General features: G+C 45.2%; 1 protein-coding gene across 10 annotated transcripts in view; it reads left to right on the top strand.

Moving 5' to 3' along the window:
• BIN1 (bridging integrator 1) overlaps positions 1-19,146 on the top strand; it is a 95,966-nt gene that overhangs the window by 39,301 nt on the left and 37,519 nt on the right. For 6 of the 10 annotated variants that reach the window (XM_086750613.1, XM_086750612.1, XM_086750611.1 and 3 more), the window contains exons 3-6: positions 6,880-6,934; positions 7,383-7,477; positions 9,353-9,448; positions 13,724-13,831. In XM_086750613.1, the coding sequence (XP_086606739.1) occupies positions 6,880-6,934; positions 7,383-7,477; positions 9,353-9,448; positions 13,724-13,831 (354 nt within the window). Of the gene's footprint in view, positions 1-6,879; positions 6,935-7,382; positions 7,478-9,352; positions 9,449-13,723; positions 13,832-15,963; positions 16,057-19,146 lie in introns of all 10 variants that reach the window. The other 4 variants (XM_086750607.1, XM_086750615.1, XM_086750614.1 and 1 more) reach the window with 1 other exon arrangement.

Raw genomic sequence — 19,146 nt, 5'->3', positions numbered from 1 at the left:
TCCAGGGTTGCTGTCATGGAGTCAGTGGGAGCATATGGTGATAAATAATACTTGTTCTAAATCAAAGTTTAGGAAAAGAAGTAGCTCAACTGGGACGCTTCCTTGAATTAGCAGATGCTTTGTAATGTAATTTTTCCTGCTGGGCTGGGCTGGAAGCAGAGACATGAGAACAATACTGTGTCTCTGAAAGATGGATAGGATGGGAAACAGATTAGAAATAAAAAATAAAATGGAACCAGGAAGATTGAGTTTCCTAAGTGCAGCGGAGGGCAAAAGAGACAGAGAAAGCCAACGGTGAAAAGGGAACATCCTTCCATGGCCAAGATCTAAATCTGACTTCCTCCCCATCCTTGCACAATCGCTGTGTCAGGCCTGAGTCATTATTCTTTCACATGGCTGCTTCATCCCTAGAATTTAGCACACACAAATATTTTAACAGTGTAGCAATTCTTCCCCACCCTTCTACTTTTAAACAGCAGTCGGTTTATATGTTTAGCTGGGTGTGCCTTTTTTATCTGGAGCTTTCAGTCACCCAGAGAGGGGGGAAACATCAGTTACCCCAGGGGATTTGCACCATAGTGCTTGGTGTTAAGGAAGGTGTTGTTTCTGTTTCATTGCAGGAAATGCATGCCACACCAAAGCTCAAGTGGTACTGAGGAGATCCTTTAGCCCCATTGTGCCCAGAAATATTTGGGACCTTTTTCTGGGCTGCTAGCAGCAGCTGTGTCATGTTTGTTAAGACTCAGCAGATGTGGTTATGTGTTGCAAAACCAGCTGAGAAGGGATTTGCTACAGTTGAATATAATGAAAATCTTTCAGTCTGACTTTGACTTATGTCTAATTGGAGCTGACTGCGGATTCCTGGGGACTGGTGCTCATTCTCTTGGCAGAGATAGTAGCTGTTGCTCCAGAAGTTAATGCAACATGTCTACAGCATGTCCACCAGTGATAGTGTCTTGTACACAGAGAAATACAGTTTGGCTTCTTGCTGACTACGTGACATTACCATGTGTGACTCTTCTGTGTAATTTTTATGTACCGGCACTCAGGAAATAGCCCTTTTAAAGGAGAAGGACAGAAAAACTCAAATCCAAATGTCTTGATCTGGCTGTCTGGGATGGCTTCAATTTCCAAAGCCACGAGTTCCACTTGGCCACTGAGAAACCTGTTAACAAAGTGCTGCCTTTGTGCCCTTTACAGCTGAATTTATTTTCCCATCTTGCAGGGGCAGGCCATGAACTAAATTCTCCAAATGATTTATCAGGAGCTCTACATTTGCTACTTGAGTTCTGTTGGTTTTGCTTGGCTCTTGGTTTCCCAAGATAAATGCAAACAAGATAACTCACATTTATGGTTTGCATTTATCTAGATTGTTAAGATATCCAGGGCTGAGAAGTTATTATGATGCCAAGCGGACTGGGAAAAAAAAATCAACTGTATGTGCATATATACACACTTGTTTTTGTTTTTATATATGTGCTATGTGTGTGTAATATAGCTATGTGTGAGATTTCTATGGCCTTTCCTTACAAAGTCTGCTCCGGTGGAAAATGTCAGTCTGGAGGAGAGCTGATCTTTTGCTGCCGGCTTGTGACAGAGCAGCTCTGCTCTGGAACTGGCTGGGGTGTGACCAGACAGTGGCCTTGTTTGCTGCCTGATTGGAGGCTGCTCTGACTGTAATGACTGCGTTGGGCCACTTTGACACAGGTTCCCGTGCGTGGGCTCTCGATGAATGGAGAGCCAGTCTAAAAATCACGTACTCATTTTCAAACAAGGTGTCTTTTGGTTGAGGCATCGCACTTCCCAGCTCTCTGTCCATTCAGGTTCATGTAAGAGCGCCACTCTGAGGTCTCTGAACGGTAGGAGCTGTTTAGCTCAGGTGGGTGGATTTGCTACGTGACAAATGAGCTGAACGTAACCGTGCTTCTGCAGGGCTACAGGGCTCGCCTGTGCCTCTTGAAGGCTTGACAAGCAGCACAACTGGCCCCAGTATTACTCCCTCGTGACAGATTGTCTTTGGCAATTAACCTCCCAGAAAATTCATTTGAAGGCCCCCCCCCCCCGCCTTCCCTTTCACAGCGTGACTTGTGTCAGCCACCAGCACAACGGTCTGTCCTGGAAATTGTCCTTGCAGACCTGGGAGCAAGAGATCTACTGCAAAGGTGCAACACAGCCCCTCCTTGAGGTGTGCCAGGTTTTTGGCATTTCTTCTCCTGCATTTGAAATACTCACTGGAGAGACAGAGTGGGAGGCTGGTGGCAGCCCTTACACCTGGCACTGTGTTGTGTTTCTGCCTGGCAGAGCGGCTGGGTTTTGATACCTTTCATGTGTGGAAGTTCTGGGTTCGTTTACAGTGTTTCACACCAAACGCATGAGAGACAAACTGCTGCTGGCGCGAGCTGCATCCGTCTCTGCCCGTACTCCGCAGTGTTTGGCACAGCCTCAGCCTGCAGAGCAGGCAGTGTGGACTTAATCTTTGCTCTTGCAGGGAAGGTTTGGCTGTGGACCATGACAGTCAGTAGCTCAGAGAGAGACTTGCTGTCCAGGGGAGAGCCCTTCACACCCAGCAGTTTCCTTTCCAGCCCTGTGTAGCAAAACAAGTTTAACAACTTGCCTGGTACCCCAGGATGGGAGCTTCTCACCAGTTGTTAGTGCTTTGTGTCTTAACAGCTCTGAACCTTTGCTGAATAGGGGCTTATCTGAAGCAGTTGTTTCAATGCTTTCCCCACTTCTCCCTCCTTTGTAATTCCACAGTCTCTCTTCCAGCCCTAAACTAATCTAATCTGGAACAGGACGTTACCTGTCCCTCTCAGGTGTAGAACATCCCTGCTGATAATAATCCTTCACATTGGAACTGTAAAACCAGGGGGGTTATGTAAAAGAAGGGGTTGCAGTTTAATGTTAGAATGAAAGAACTTCTTTTGAAAATTTGGGTGGAAAAAAGGGTTTTAGGAAACCTCTTTGCTACCAAGAAACAGCTCTATGGAAAATCGCATAGTTAGCTAGTGCTCCAGTGAAAGGTATTGCACATAACAACCCCCTCAAAAAAACCAAAAAAGTACAAAAAGAAACCAAATTTAACAAAGCTGTAAGTAATAGGTGGTTCATTAGGTCTTTGGAGAGAGGTCTTCCAACCCCCCAAGCATAGCACTTCTATTTTTAAATGTGCATCTTCCTGTGCATACTGTCCTTCATAGTATACCTGGTTATGTTATAGGAGCACAGGGTTGAATTACACTGTGGCTGCGAGTATGGCAAAACGTGCTCCAGCAAGATGACACGTGTTTGAGTAGAATAACTTACTGTGGTCACTTCTACACAGAGACAGTGACATTGGGCCTGTGCAAAGGTTTTAAGTCAGTTTGTTCATGCAGGGATGAGAAATTAATACGGGGTTCAGGACCAGCACTGATCTTCAATTTTTGTCCTAGTTTTACTTTCCTTTTGTGGAGTTTTTGTACTTTTTTATATATATATATATATATATTTTCTCTCTCTCTCTTCTCTTTTTTTTTATGTTCCTGCAATTAAAAATTTACTATGCTACTAAATTTTTGAACATCTTTAGATTGAACCGTACCTCTATAACTTCCCTTTGCACACCCTTAATCCTACTGCTCTTTGATAACTGGGAAATGGATAAATTTTACAGATTCCAGTTTAACTCTCTTCACTGTTGTTGTTTTGGGGTTTTTTTTTTTTTTTTTTTTTACCTCCGAGTTTAGGAAGCATCTTTTAAATGTGCAGTCAAGGGTTTCAGAAGTTTCTGTTCTATACAGTATTTGACAGCATCTGACTGCGTTGTGAGGGGTGTTTGTGCAGCAGCGTGGCTGTACTTGACAGCTTGCTGTAGCCTGCTTGAAGAAAGCAGGTGCTGCATGCACAGAGAGAAAGCAGTTGCCAAAGCTTCTTGGGAAAGCATTAATACTTGAAGTAATAAAAAGAAACCCTCGTAGCAAGTGAGGGAGCTGCTTTACTGGTGGACAAGAAACAAAGTAATGGAAATGCCAAAGAGGGACTTGGATGGGAACTTCTGGTGCCCAGGGGAGCTGGAGAAACAGGATTCATGGCAAAACTCTGAACATGGGCCTCTCTTTGAAAAATTTTTCTGCCTGCCGATCTCATGGGCTATAAAGTCCATTCACTCTCGCTGGCAGGCTTAGTACTTTTAAGAGGCTTGGGTAACCCCATAGTCATGGAGATCAGCTGTAACTCTGACTTTCTTAGTCACGCCTTGCTGATGTTTAAAGGCCACTCCGGTTGCAGGATGCAGCACTGCATATTGCCTGCACATCACAGCGAGATGAATGATGTTGAGGATGCCTGGAGAACACAGAAGACTAGTTGTGCATTGCTGCAGTTGCACATTCCAGTATTTAGGCCCTGACTTGCTGATTTTTCAGGTGGTCTATCTAAAAATCTTGGTTTGGTGTTTAATTGTGATGCCAGTGCACCTCTCAGAGGATCCTTTTGTCCTTGTGGCTTTGGGACTGGATGTTGAGACTTGAAGAGTTCATGAGTCTGGGTTCTGTCATATGCTGCTTTGGCAGGACTCAGGCAAGTATAGGCACAATTTGAGAGGTGGTTTCTAATTTAAGGTGCTATAATTCTGAGAGTTACGGTTCTAGATGTGCCCAGGTGTGTGGTGGGCAAGTTCTGCAAAGGACCTTCCCTGCCTATGAGTTTCTGATAACCTTGAAGTTGTGTGTTCAAATGTAGTAATTTTTAAAAATGATACAGCTGCAGGATGATAGTGTACCCATCTGTGGGATTTTGCATGATAGTTTCTTCTGTGTCATTTCCTCTTGTATTCTGATACCTGATCTTGCCAGTTCCGGTCAGTGATTTCTAGCATGGACCAATTTTAGGCAGACAGCACTGCTTTCCTCTGAGCCTTTCTTGCTTCCTGCGCTGGGTACAAGCAAACAGATATTACAGCTTGATTGAGCTGCTGCTTGTCAGCTCAGCCTCCCTGATGGTCCTCTGTGTCTGTGCTCTTTGATTACTCTGGCATCTCTTCCCTGGTGGTTTCTGGTTGCACTGCTAAGAAGGTCTCATCTGCCTAGGCTTCCACATTCACTTTAAGCTAGCAAAAAGCTCTACATTTGTTTGCTCTGTGTTTTAAGAATGCCTAGGACTTCTGCAGCAGATGTGGCCATTATTCCTTTTCTCTTGTGCTCTCTTTGGATTGGTTCCCAATGCTTCTCCAGACGAGGACTCTGACTTTTTTTTATAGAAGTGGCCCACTCTTTCCCATCCCTTGTTCCCTTTGTTGATGGCAATAGGAGAAGAACAAATGTGAACTCATCCAGAACTTTCGAGGCAAGGAAAACAAATCAGGCCATAGTGTTTGAAGCAGATGGATTTCTCCACAAAACTATGCTAGCACTGCCACTGCAACAGCTGGGCAGATTTAGCCTCTGCTTAGAGAGCGCAGCTGCACTGAGAGCACAAGGGATCACAGCGTGAGCTCAGTTGAGGCAAGAGATGCCTGAGTGGTGGGGAGTGCTGATGAGAAACATCTGCTTTTGAAGCTAGTTAGCTCTGACACAGCTGTCAGAGATGTCCTGTGAGCTCCCAATCTCTGGAGTTGTCTTCAGCTACCAAAATACATTATGCTGGGGGCCCCTGCAATAGGACGCAAACTGGGAAAGAAGAGGAGGAGTGGCAGCAGGCTGTGAGGAAAGATGTGAGGCATAGCTGTTGCTTTCTTGCATTCTTGTTTTTACGTCTACTTTGGGGGATAGTGAGGATCCAGTGAGATCCCACAGGGTAAGGGAAACCCTTTTGTAACAGATCTTTGCCTCTCAAACTTTTCCTGCACTACTTGCCTACTCCAGAGGCTGTCTGCACACAGGTATCCTCAATCCTCAAAGGTTCCTTCCTTTGCTTTGACATGCTCTGTGATGGTGCTGGTCAAGTTCTCAAGCCTTGTTCTTCCTTCCATTTCTGTTTATGTAATGTCACAGTCTCGATTTGGGAGTATTTCCCTGTCTGTATCACTGTCAATGACACATGGCAAGGTAGAGGGGAGGTGGGCGGGAGTGTGCTTATCCTAGCGCAGGAGAGCAGTCCTGTGGAGACTGCATGTACGTGTTCATGTCTGAACCAACTTTGCTGTAAAAATCTCCATGACCCTTTCTTGTCTGGGTTCTTGTACTGCACTCAGCTGTGTCATCCGAAGGTTCAAATTGGCAAAACTCAGCTCAGCTTCTGGTTTTAATCCTTTTCTTTCCTTAGTGAGTGTGATCTCCTGCTGGCAGGCCTCCTCCACAGTGAAGCTAAAGAAAAAGATGATTAACTCTGTTTTTGCAAGCCCTGCTGCACAGGACAGTTTAGACAGGATGTCTAGGCAGGTCAGAGGTCTATTGTACCCACTTTGCACCGAGGTTTTGGTTTGCAGTGTGGCAGGAAAAAAGTGGTGAGGTAAACTGCTCCCAAACCAGTATGAAATAAATCAATTGCATCTGTCTTCCATCACCTACAGGCTTCCTTCAGTTACATTTGTTACATAGACCCCACTAGCCCTTGGCTTCTAAGCTAATGTTGCCTCTAAGACCCTCTCTAGTTGCTTGTACGAAATCAAAATAGTAAAGCTGTCTCTGCTGGGAAGAGCCGATCACAGCTTTACCCACATTAAGTTACTCGGTACATTGGTGGTATCGTTGGCCAAACACGTGTGCAGGTTACTGGCTGTGAGCTTACCATGTCAGAGAGCAGTGTGGTCTTCCTGTTAATACTTATGTTTCTTGTGGTCATAGGGCTGGTGCGTGGCCCATCCGCAAGACCGTTTTTCTTTATTTAGAAATGCTTGACTCCTCCTTCTTACACTCTGTTTATTTGAGGGAATAACTGATGGTCTTCCCCTTATGTTCACAGTCCGAAGGCACAAGGCTGCAGAAGGACCTCCGAACCTACTTGGCTTCTGTCAAAGGTAAGATCTGCATGAGCAAAGGATTGTTTGGTTTCTAGTGCTCACCTGCGCGGTGAGGTTTCTGCAGCCATTCCCTTCCTGGTGTGTCCACAGGTATGAGTGGTAGGAAAGGTCAGCCTTGTCTGGGTGGGGAATCTTTCAGAATCCTTCAGGATCAGCTGGGATGGAATGAGATTGTGCTTTGATGCTAAACAGGTGGTGCTGTCTTAGCAGATAGACTCTCACCTACTAGGGGAGAATGAATGCAAAGGATTTGATGCAGCTGCATCCTTGGTTCCTTTCTCCCCCTAGTTACCTTCCATCTCTGTGGTATCAAGTCAGACATTCTGTGAGGAAGAACTTAGCATTTGTTATAACCCTTCTGTGTCCCCATTCCTCAGGACGAGGGTTAAACTGTGAGGAACACACCATTTCCTTCTTTCTGAACCAGTTCCCTCTTCTTTCCTAGCCATGCATGAGGCCTCCAAGAAGCTGACAGAGTGTTTGCAGGAAGTTTATGAGCCGGATTGGCCTGGAAGAGATGACACAAATAAAATAGCAGAGGTAAGACTCTGTCTAGGATCTGGGGTCACCAGGCTTGGTCTGTCAGTGAAGATGAACTTTGGAAGCTATGTCTGTGTGCCACATTTCTTTCAGGCATGTGACTCTGCAGAATTGGAAAGACAAACTCAGCACTGGGAAGAAGGGAAAGCTGAAGTGATGTGGCTTATATTTTTGTCTATGTAGAACACTGTCCCCCGGTGCTTGAATGCTACACAAAGCCATATGCTTAAGCCCACAAGCAATTTGTCCCCCCAGCAGTGGCTAAACAGGATGCCAAAAGAGAGTCAGTAGGGTCAACTGGATGTATTGTTTATGCTCTGTGCCAGACAAAGGGGAGGCTAAATCTATGGCCAAGGCATGGTCAGAGCAGCCACTGTGTAGCTGCAAGAAGCTCCTGCTCAGAGCAGTACCAGCTGCCATATTTTGGTTGCCACCTTGTTTGTCTGAGCCATGTGTTACCCCAACCTGCTGCTGTTCTCATCCCATGGTGGGGGGATGCCTGTCCAACTTGCCCAGGTGTTTTCTGTGGAGCTTAGGGCACAGCCTGCCATTTGTCAGCTTGGATCCCCCTTGGCATGTGTGTGTGGTGGGTCCAGCTGGAGGCAGATGCTTTCTGCTCTCTTGCTCAGCCGTTCTGCTGAGCAGCAGATGTGGCAGTTCAGCTCTGTGGATCCTGCCATGAGGCTTCAGGACCAAGGTTTTATGCAGCTGTCTGTGGCATTGGAGCAGTGGGGAAGGAACAGAGAAAGCAGGAGAGGGATTCTTCCCTTCCTCTGCTGTCCCCTGCACAAAATCTCACCTGAAATAACATCTCCATCTTGCCCAGGAAATACTGACTTCAAAGCAAGACAAAACAAAACTTGAACGTTTACAGGTCAATTCTTGCATTAACATGGAAACTTTCCATTAGGAAGTGCTGTTGCAGTAAATAATGGAGTTGTAATTCGACTGGTTTCACTTCACATTCTCTGTTGGCCCTTTTTCTTCCTGAGCCACTGCAGTGCCTCCTGGGAGACTGTCCCTTCAGAGGGTTTGAGCCAAAGAGGTCAAAGGGAGCATGAGTCCTCAAAACTAACTGTAGCTGCTCTGAAAGTCTGCAGGAGTATTTCCAGCCCTTCACCACCCCCTTTAATGCCTTTGTTCATATTTCTCTATTTCATGAAAAGACAGGCAGGAGAAAAGTGCTATTCCTACCAGAAAAATTATAAATTCACACATCAGGTAGGCATTTTCCTTAATATTTTGACCAAACCCCTTTGTTCAAGTGGAAAAACAGGAGAAAGAGGCAATTTCAACCTATTCCGAAGTGTTGATGGGAAATTACTGTGCCTGAGATAACATCAAGGATACAGCATGCACAGGTTAGGGTGCAAGCCTAGATGTGAGGGCTGTGGAGGCAGATGGTGTGAGGGCTGCAGACGGCTAGAATAATTTTCTGTTACTGTTAATTATTCTACAGAAAACAGTGTTGTTAGTGAAAACCAGAAAATGGTGACTGGCGGTGTCAGGTGTCTCTTTTTTGTGGCTGCTGGGAGAAGGAGGTAAAGCCAGCCTGACCTTCATCTTCCTTCCATTGTATGGACTGGGGCTAGCCCTGAGGGGGGGCAGGCAGGCCCTTAAAGGAACGTTCACGAAGGGTGCTGTGTCCTTGGAGAGATCACCTGAATTAGCAGCGTCAGGCTTTCTTCTCTGTTTTTACATTTCTGATGTGACTTCTCTTTTCAACTAATTTATCTGCTCCTTAGTTACTCCAAAGAAATGACTATTTCTTAAGAGCTCTGGGGGATTGAAATTTTGACTGCAGCATTCATGGACAAAAACAGAACTGCAGATCTCTGTCTTCTTAGTAGTTAGCTCATTACTTTTGTTTTTCAGAACAATGACCTCCTCTGGACGGATTTCCATCAGAAGCTGGTGGATCAGGCACTTCTGACCATGGATACGTACCTTGGCCAATTTCCAGATATTAAAGTAAGATTCTCTTCAAACCTTTTGATCTAGAGAGTCACAGCAGATGGAACTGTGTAAGGATCAATTTCTTACATCCCCACCTTATTTAGGAGGATGTGTGTGCTGTGCTGCTGCAAGCTCTCCTTTTAGAGCAGCCAAGATCTTTGCAACTCTGGGTCATGTAAAAATGTTTTGTTCTCCTTTTGAGCTTGAAATGAGAGTGAAGAATCCAGGGGAAAGTTGCTGAAGAGAAAACATAAGTGTGAAACAGGAGGATCCATAAAATTTCCTATTGTATCACAGTGCAGGAGGGCAGTGTCAGCTATAACACACAAGCTCTCAGTCTCTCTTTTCAGTCCTTTGGTTTTTTAACTTCCTTGTAAGTACAAAACATTGAGGAAGTAGTGAGTGGCTAATGTGCTTTATGGGTAGAGGCTGGTATGGAAGGCAGATTTATGTGTGTTCTCTGAAGTCCTGCTGTGCATATCACCAGCTTTTTGCAGAAAAGGGGGAATGCTGGATAGATGTCTTTTTTTGAGGGACTTTGTATCCAATAACCTGGTTTTGAATTATGTCCTCTCCCTTCCCCTACAGTGATGTCCTCTACATTTGTTTTAAGAAGGTTATGCAGGAAATGTCCACCATATGGAACGCTAATAATGATATCACCATATGGGAAGTATCAGCTTGGCTTCTTCCCAGTGAAAACAACCCTTTCCCCACCACATGTCTGTTAAAACGTTTGTCAATATTTGTTGCTTCAGGAGGATCATGCTGTGTCAAAGTAGGGGCAGGTCACAGGCTTATAGGATGAGCTCTGAACAGCAGTGTCCTTACCTCCTGGAGCTCCTTGTCTTTGCTTCGTTTTTCCAGCTTCTTTTATCCCTGGAGGTCTGAAGTGAGGAAGGATAAAGAGACTTGCTGTTGCTTTCCACGCGCTCAAGGCTGTAGAGCTGATCACTCCCTGTAGCGTGTTGCCACGTACCTCAGCAGCACAGAGACTCCCGAACTGCTTCCTAAGCAGGTTTTATTTCAGGCTCACTGTAGGCTCAGACTTCTGCACTGCTTCAGTCCAGATCACATTTTACCAGCCTTCTCGGCTGTGTACTGGGTCACCTCGGAGTACCACATCTCTTCCACGCTTGGTATCTGAGGGATTTCTTAAGTCTGCTGGGGTCCCACTGAGTTTTTACAGGAGCACAAGATTAGGACCAGTGAAATACACCAAAACTCAAGGTGTTAGGCACTCAGCTCCCATGGATCCTTTCTGTCTTCCATATGGGCCACTAAGGTGTTTATTACTAATGTCCCTTTCTCAGTCTTCAGATGATGCTCTGGAAAATACGAAGTTAATGCAGTTTTATGCACAATTTAAATAATGCTTCAAAGAGAGCACTACTCACCTCTGCTTCCCTTCCTAAAATGAGTGAGAATTTGGCTTTTATTGGTTCCTACAGTAAGACAGGGGTTTATTTCACAGAGTTAGCTATTTGTTTAAAATAGACTTTCCATGGTATGAATTTTAAAAGGTCTGTATGTTTTTATTGGTAGTTCAGCTGAATGCATCATCCTCCTTGCCCCAGAGTAGTGAGAAGTGCTCAAATCAAATCTGATTTCTTCAACTGGTAGAAACTCTTATAAGTGCTGTTAAAGGTTGCTGCAGTTGTACAAAAGTGTAGTTTGGCTTCATGTAAGAAATTAGAGTTCTTGAGGGTGGCAGACAAAAAAACCCCAGTCTTATGTAATTTACAGAATATTTCAGTTGTTTTTTATTATTATGGTAATAGTTTTCTGGTTTGTGTTATCCACAAAAGCAAATTTTCTGTTTTTCTTGGAATTCTGGCATTTACTGTGATAATGAAAGATGATTTATGTGGAAAAGATGATTTTAATTTCTTTATTTGAAGACCTGTTTTTTGTTAATGGCCCAGTAATCCAAATGTCTGATGAGTTAGATCACGCATGCCTTATTTTTTGTTAAATCCTAACATTCTGAAATCCCCTTAACTTGAGGGGCTGGAAAAATTCCCTTGAATTTTTTTTGACTTTCAATGGGATCCACAGCAGGAGTCTGAAAACATAGCATTCCTTTAGTAAGGAATTTTTATAAGTTAAAGGGAATAATTTTTAAATGTTGGATAGGGAGGGGTGAACAAAGCTTCTCTATCTTCTCTAACTTGAAAAACGGGAATGCAAAAAGTAGTTTATCCTTTCTTTGCAGGTCAGTATCTATAGCTTCTTGGGGAAGGACTCTTGCATAACCTCTGACATATCTGAGTGTTTTTAGTTGAGGTTGCCGAGTATGCAGTAAGAGTACAGGTCTCTGCAGTGAGCTCAGAGAAGATGAACCATAACCCAAGTTCTGAATAGCTGTGGAACTGGCAATTTTCTGTCTTGAGCTGAAACTGGTGTGTTGTTTCTACTAGGTTTGAAACTTAGGAGGAGGGGAAAAAAAGTATTTTATTTATTGCAAAGCAGTAAACTCGCTTGGAGTTCGAGTTTTACCATCAGATAGTGGTGGGTAGCTTCAGCTGTCCTAGAGTCATCCAAGGAAACTACCCTGCAGCCTTCCAGGACTGGGCTAAGTCCCATTACTGCCATCACAGGCAACCGTGTGGTCAGTGGTTACTCCAGGGGGACTTGCAGTGTATCTGCACCTCACAGCGTTTCCACATGCTCTCGTAGAAATGTGAGAGTGGAGGTTAGAAGATTGGGGGCTGCCAAAAGGGGCAGGAGTGACCTTGTTGAGAGGTGGGTGACATTGAATCAAACTCCTGAGTGGGTGGGCAGGGAAACCTGGAAGTGGCTGTTTGCCATGTCACAGCGGTGGGCAAAACTCCAGCTGTCTCTACCAGTCTGACCTGGCGGAAGAATCCTGTCAAGATCTTAAGACCATAATCTGGCCTCGTGTTTTATCTGGTGTGTGTGTAAGATGCATTAACTAGCATCTCAGAGATTGTTGTGCTGCTGGAAGCCCCCTCTGACATCCTGTCTTTGTGCCCAGCTGTCAGCGTGATGTTGGCGAGATGTCTTCTAGTGACCTCAACTCTTAGGTGGCTCAGCATCTTCGTGATTCCTCTCTTGGAGTAAGCTGAGGGCTTTGAAATTGGTTTGGGTGTGCACATGGCTGAGATCCTGCAGATCTGCCATGACTCACACAGAGCTGCACCAGCCTTTGCTGAAAGTGCAGAGGAGCACGTGTAGGAGACGTGCGAACTGGTCCCAGCTGGTCTGGCAGAAGGATCAGCCCTGAGTGTGGTTTTGCAGCTTATCTGCAGGAGTCTAGGTAGAGGAGACCGCGTCTCCCTGCCAAGTGCAGTGGAGGGGAGGGGAAATGTGCTTTTGCAAGTAAATCCCAATGATGCCTCTTTATCTTGCACTTCGAATTTCCCTGGGTGCTGTGGTTAATTAGAAGCCCTCCTGGCTGTTTGCCATGCCTTTTCACTCTGGTTTCCCGGCCTGTCTCTAGGCTGCTGGTTACTGACACTGGACCAGGCTCTCCAAGCTGAGGTGGTGCTAAGGTCGGGCTGGGAAGACCTGTGCTCCAACCCAGATAGTCTAGGGTGTTTGTGGAGAGTGTGGGGGTAAGGGTCTAAGGGGGATGGATGGTTCTTAATCCAGTCGGTCTGAGCCTTGCCGAGGTGAATCTCTGCTGGAGGAGAGAGCCTGAGGCACCTCAGAGGAAGAGGAGTAATGGAGAATCAGGCCACAGGCCTGACTGTCTATTCTGGATTCTCACCCGTGGACCTGGGTGGATGCGGTCTCCTCTACCTGGGCTCCTGCAGATAAGCTGCAAAACTGCACTCAGGGCTGATCTTTCTGCCAGACCGACTGGAATCAGTTCTTGAGCCACGAACTTGCACCCTCAAGAACTTGAGCCAACTGTACCAGACTCATGTTCAGGAATAGAGTCCTGACAGGTCCATGGGTGAGAATCCAGTATAGACAGTCAGGCCTGTGAAGTCTGGCCTTGGGAAGCACCAGAGGTACAGTTCTGAAGACATTAATGTCACCCAGAGGTGGGGCCTGGTTTTGGTTGAATCCCTTTGCTTTCCTGGCTGAGTGTGCACTCTGAGGAGCTCCTTCTAGAAAGGTGCTTGTCACAGGTGGCTCCCAGGGCCACCTCTCTGGGCAGCCTGTGTGGAGTATCCAGCTGAATGTCCTTGTGTGGGCAGAGCATGGGATGCTCTGGAAGTTGAGTGAAGAGGAGGGAGGGTTTTCCTTGAGAGACTCTGGGGTTTTGGGGTTTTGGCTGCTGGGGAAGATCATCACAACTCTTTTCTTTATCTTTTTTAGTCTCGTATAGCAAAGCGAGGAAGGAAGCTTGTGGATTACGACAGTGCCAGACACCATTTTGAAGCCCTGCAAACTGCAAAGAAGAAGGATGAAACCAAAATTGCAAAGGTAAAGAAAGCAGAAGGATGTGCAGCCATCCTTTCATTTCATGAGGTCTGCATTTGCCTACTGAGCAGTTTTTAAGTGCACCTCTAGCTCTTCGTTGAGTGTGTTTTGTTCAGAGAGGTGTCATGAATTGGTGAAGTTTGGCTAGGTATTTCCTTCTAATTTGTTTAGTTCTAGAAAGCAGAATGGTCTCATCTCTGTTGTGTTGGTTCAGACTCACCATCATCAGTGAGCATCTCCTGGTGGCCAGAGCCTGGGTGTGCATTTCCTCAGATGCTGCAGGACCAGTAATTTCTGTGAGGAAAGCCCATGTATCTCTGGGGGAAGCAAAGCGTTGCAGTGCCCCAGCAAAATGTGACAGTTTTTCTGCTTCTTGGGGTTCTGTCTCCCCATCTTATAGCACTGGTGAGAGTAAGTGTTTGAATGTTGCCTGAGGTTGATTGTATTTGTGAAGTTATCTCCTATTCTAAGACAGAGACCCTTAGAAGCATGAATTACAGCTTCGTTGGTGGAAATGCACCCTAAGCATACTCGATGACGTTGTTCTGCTGTCTGTTGGTCACAATTACTGGACAATAAATATGGCTGAAAGCAAGACAACAAGAGTTTTCTCTTGTCAGGGTGTGATTTCTTTCGTGCCTGTGAACAGCTTGATCTAGGGTTAATCCCAGAGCATACCCAACATGCAAGTGCAGAATTAAAAAAAAAATAAAATAAATGTAATTAAAAAAAAATTTAGATTTTCTTTTAAATATAGCTGAAGAAAGATGATAGTGTTGACCTTATTCTAGAGGAGGCGCATGGTTTGAATACCTACCCAGAAAATAAGCTGTAGATTACTCCTGTACCCTGAGTGGATTTGGACCCACGTGCTCCACTCCGCAGAATGGGTTTTGACACAGCAGAGTAGTCCAGGGCTGGGGAGATATCTTTAACTCTCAAATGTGGGCCATGGCACATCAGGACTCTTCAGGCTAGAAGCAGTGCAGGAAGGAAAGAGCCTGGATCTGCATCTTTTAACTGGGCTGGGAAGAGTTGTTGTCCTTTGCTTAGAGTTGTTTCTGGTAGGGGGAGATACGGGCCATGTGAGAGACACTAGTGTTTCTCCTGCATGGAAGGTATAAAGATGCATCTCTTCCCCGGTGCAAAAGATCTGCATTTAATGGCCATTTTTAAGCTGCAGGTCATCAGTCATCTGCTTACCCAGTGCATGCATTGTGATTAACCTTGACAGACAAAGGGGAGAGAGATTGATGGCTCAGGTGTCATTGCATCGTTGTGTGGCAAAGCAAGTCTTGGTTCTGTATGCAAGGCATGAGGCCCAGCTGGTTGTGCCTTCTGTTCAAAGCAGAGCTTCACTGTGTGTGGGGGTAAGAGCAGAATTTCCCTGGGGCGTGGTATTGCTATTGGTGTGTGCCTGTGGGATCTTTGCTGCCATGGAAATGGTTTTCATAGGAATTCTTCTGAAGGAACTCATCTGAAATGATTCATTCATCATTTTTGTAGGAAAGAGAAATCTTGTTTATGCCATAGTATACAAATGGGAACTGACTTGATTGCTGTTTCATGGTATAGTAACACAAACAGCAATGCAAAGACTTTTTGGAGCTATATGGTCTTTTTTTTTTTTTTTCTTATCTAATACATGGATGTTCTTTTCCTACTCAGGACTCCTGCCACTTACCGCTAAACCCACAACCTGCCATTATAATAAAGCACTGTGGACTTTCAGCTGTTGCATGCAAATAATTATGGTGTTTAATTAATCCTGACCTCTCTTTAAGGAGCTCTCACTTCGAAGCCATGACTTGGAGTAGGGTTGTCTGTGTGCTAGGTCACTAACAACTGTGTCTGTTGCTCTTTGCAGCTGCCTGGCTGGTCTGCAGTATCCCAGCCCACACTGGAGCGTTAATTACTGCTAAACTTGGCATGCTTCAAAGGACTCATAACTGATCGGTCCCAGGATGTTTGTTTTTTCTCTTGCCTTGGTGATACTGGTTTGGCCCAGCCTCTAAATACACTCTCCATTGTAATTTTAATTTTTTTTTTAAATTCTAAAAAGATATATGTTTGTGTCTCTCTTGTTCTCTGTTTATTTTTTTCTCTTTTTACTCAAACATGCTCCCTCCCCCCAGCCTGTTTCGCTGCTTGAGAAAGCTGCGCCTCAGTGGTGTCAAGGGAAGCTACAAGCTCACCTCGTTGCACAAACTAATCTGCTCCGAAATCAGGTGACTGCTGATCTACCTGGCTCTAACCCTGCATGCGCTATTTTGGGCTCTAGATCGTACCATGCCACTAATCTCTAGGCAACGTTCACTCTAGTCCCCTCTGCTAAGCGTGTCCTTGATATTCCTGAGCCACAGTGGATGTGTGGAAGCTGCTGACGAATGAATGAATCTGTGCCTGCCCTGTTGATTTCTAATCAGGTGTGTTAATACTGGACTGTTGTTTTCTCCCCTTAAAATGAAATGAGGATGAAGAAAGGCTATGGAATAACACCAAGGCACAGAGTAATGTAGTGTAGTTCCTCCAATTATTCCTTGCTTTTTCTTCTAAGAGAAGCGGTTAATTTTCATTGTTGCTATTTCAAAAAAAAAAAAAAGGAAGGAAAAAAGGGGAAAACATTGGAAAAATTGGCTTCTGCATTTCTGCTCTTGAGTAAAGCCAGAAAAAAAGCCACATTGCTTCAGAAGCAATTTCTGTTAAAAGCTGAGTTAAGTTGCAACAGTCTCCCATGGTAAAATCCAAGTTTCCAAAAATGGGCACTGTCCTGGCTCTAAACGAGCTGCTTCCAGGTGTGCAGAGGTGTCTGCGGAGGAGAAGAGGTGAGCCCAGACCAGGGAATTTACACCTCCTGTAATATATTTGAACAGCTCTGGGTTGAGGTCATGGCTGAGGCATGTGGCAGAACTTGGCTGAACATGGAAGTTACAGCATCTTGAGGGATGTGAGAGCAGCTGAGAGCAACTCAGAGAAACTACAGGGAATAAGAATTTCACTTCTACTTGCATAGGTGAAGTGTGGCTTCCTGATGAAATCTCCCTTGGTATTTACCTTGAAGCTCTTTAAGGGATAAGAAGGACGTGACAGAAAACAGACAGTGAGAAGAAAATGCTTTCAATGGGCAAGGGATAGTAAATCATTACCCAAACTGGGAGAGCGCCAGTTACCTGCTCACAAGTTCCTGGTGGGCTCATCTGTTCTCATTCAAATGCTCCTACGTTCTCACATTCCTTGTCAGCAAATGAATTTTGGTTCAGAAACACTAAATCACTCTCACTGTATAAAGCACCTGGCTTTTTCACAGTCGGTTTGTGAGTGCGGATCAGGGAAAACATGACATTACCACATCAATAAAGCCTGGGGAAGGAGCAGCTGTTAGCAGTCTGCTGAAGATGCATAGCAAAGGGAGGAAATATGTATTCATTCTGGATGGAAGGGAGAAGGGCATCTGGCAGGCTGCCGGGGGCTTTTCCTGTGCCTCCCGGTGCTGGGAGCGGCCTGCGAGGCTGTGGTTCTTGACTGGTCTGTTTGGCTGGTGGTATTTCTGCAGGACTTTGAAGCAGGTACGGGAAGTTTCTCAAGCCACAAATAAATAAAACAGCTCTGCGGCATTTTTCCTCATCGCAGATTGGCTGGGGTGACTGGGAGTGGTACCGCAACTTAAAAACTGCCTGGAGGAACAGTACCTACCAGTGCCCCCTCATCCTTTGCACTCTGATCTTAGGCTGCTGAGAGTCGATGGATCATTTCACTGTACTGGGTGTCTTTGCCCTAAAACCGGTGACAAGGGGTTATGGAATCTTTGCACCCACTCTGTTAACCTCCTGCTAAGTGACTTTAATATTTTCAGTCACCCCAGATATTTTCGAATCAAGTTAAGTCCTCCTTTAGGTTTTTCCTCTTTCATTCTTGAACTAAATAATACTATTGCCAACCTTAATTTTTTTTTTTCTACTTTTGCGAGTTTTTGATGTTTTGATTGAGGACTAACAAAAAAAAATCTCAATGAAGGAGATTATTTTGTATTCTGAAGTGTAGGTTTTCCAGCTTTTCTTCACAAACATGAGTAGGCAGGAAAAAAAATAGGATTCAGTTTTTGTATTTGCATGACTTCAAGACTGGAGGTGTTGCTGACAACCCTAAATCTCATTAAGCTCTTGATAAAAGCTGGAAGGCTAGTGACACTGCGTTTATCGAAGAGCTTCAGAATGTTAAGCCTCAAAAAAACGTCCTTCCCCTTGCCAGCAGCCGTGTTGCTGTCTCTTTTTGCCTGATTATTTTACAACCTCCAAGAAAAAATGGGCTCAGCAAGACCTGTTATTTCTACTGTAAAAAGCACCCCTCCAGCGTGCAAACTGCTGGCTTTAGGCCTTTAGCAGATCCTAACAAAAACAATACGGGGGGGGGGGTTTCTGTAAACTCTCCTGGAGGGTTTGCTGTTGCATGCTCTCAGTTACAAATTTTGGTGACTGCCCTTTTTGAAACAAAAGGGAAAATGGCTTAGAACAGCAAATTCTTGCCTTTTTGCTAAGCTCCCCTCAAATGCTGACTACAGACTATAAAGCAGCAACCTCTTTGGTGCTGCAGTGATCACAGAACGCTATTTCTGTCTGTAGGAGAAAGCTGGCAAGCTGAGTCCTGGGCTGTGCTGCCCTTCCGAGGCAGATCTGGAGGCTTGGGCCTGAGGTGAGGCACCCAGCCTCTCCCTCCTTACCCCTGCCTCATGGATGTCTAAACTATTTACTGAGCAGAGCCTAACTACCGCAGTTCACAGCGTTTGAAGAGGGATGCTCACCAGATCGCCTGAAAGCAGCAGGCTGAACATTACCAGACACTTATGAGTGCTGGGATGCATGATGGTAGGAAATGTAACGTGGAATAACCGCTCCCTTGTCACAACTGAACTGGTTGTGTTTAGCACCCTGAGCCTTGGCTAGCGGGAAGGTTAGGAAAGCATTTGTGTTGTCCAGCTGCTGCTCAAACCTTCCCCCTTTCAGGCAGGGAGAAGAGAGGGAGAATTTTCTGAGGTCACATGTCATGTACCTGGGTATTATGTCCTTCTGCCTCAGTTCTCCATCAAGTTATAAGGATGACAGCTGAAATAGTGCACAAATATGGTAGCCATGCACTCTGCCTCTGAAACCTATGTCTTTTCCTCCTTTCCTGCATGAACTGGCATTTCTTCCTGCAGGGCTCATGTTCATCTTCAGCCCCAGCTGGAAGCAGTCAGTCCTGTCCAGTATCAGGACCCTTGCTTCCAAGTCAATAAATCCCACTGGTGAGAAGATCCCTGGGCTGACAAAGGAGTGAAGAAT

The sequence above is a fragment of the Chlamydotis macqueenii genome, chromosome 6 (assembly GCF_036417535.1).
Source record: "Chlamydotis macqueenii isolate bChlMac1 chromosome 6, bChlMac1.mat, whole genome shotgun sequence".
NCBI lineage: Eukaryota > Metazoa > Chordata > Aves > Otidiformes > Otididae > Chlamydotis > Chlamydotis macqueenii.
Note: the sequence above shows the minus strand (reverse complement) of the source record. Positions and strands in the feature narration are given on the sequence as shown.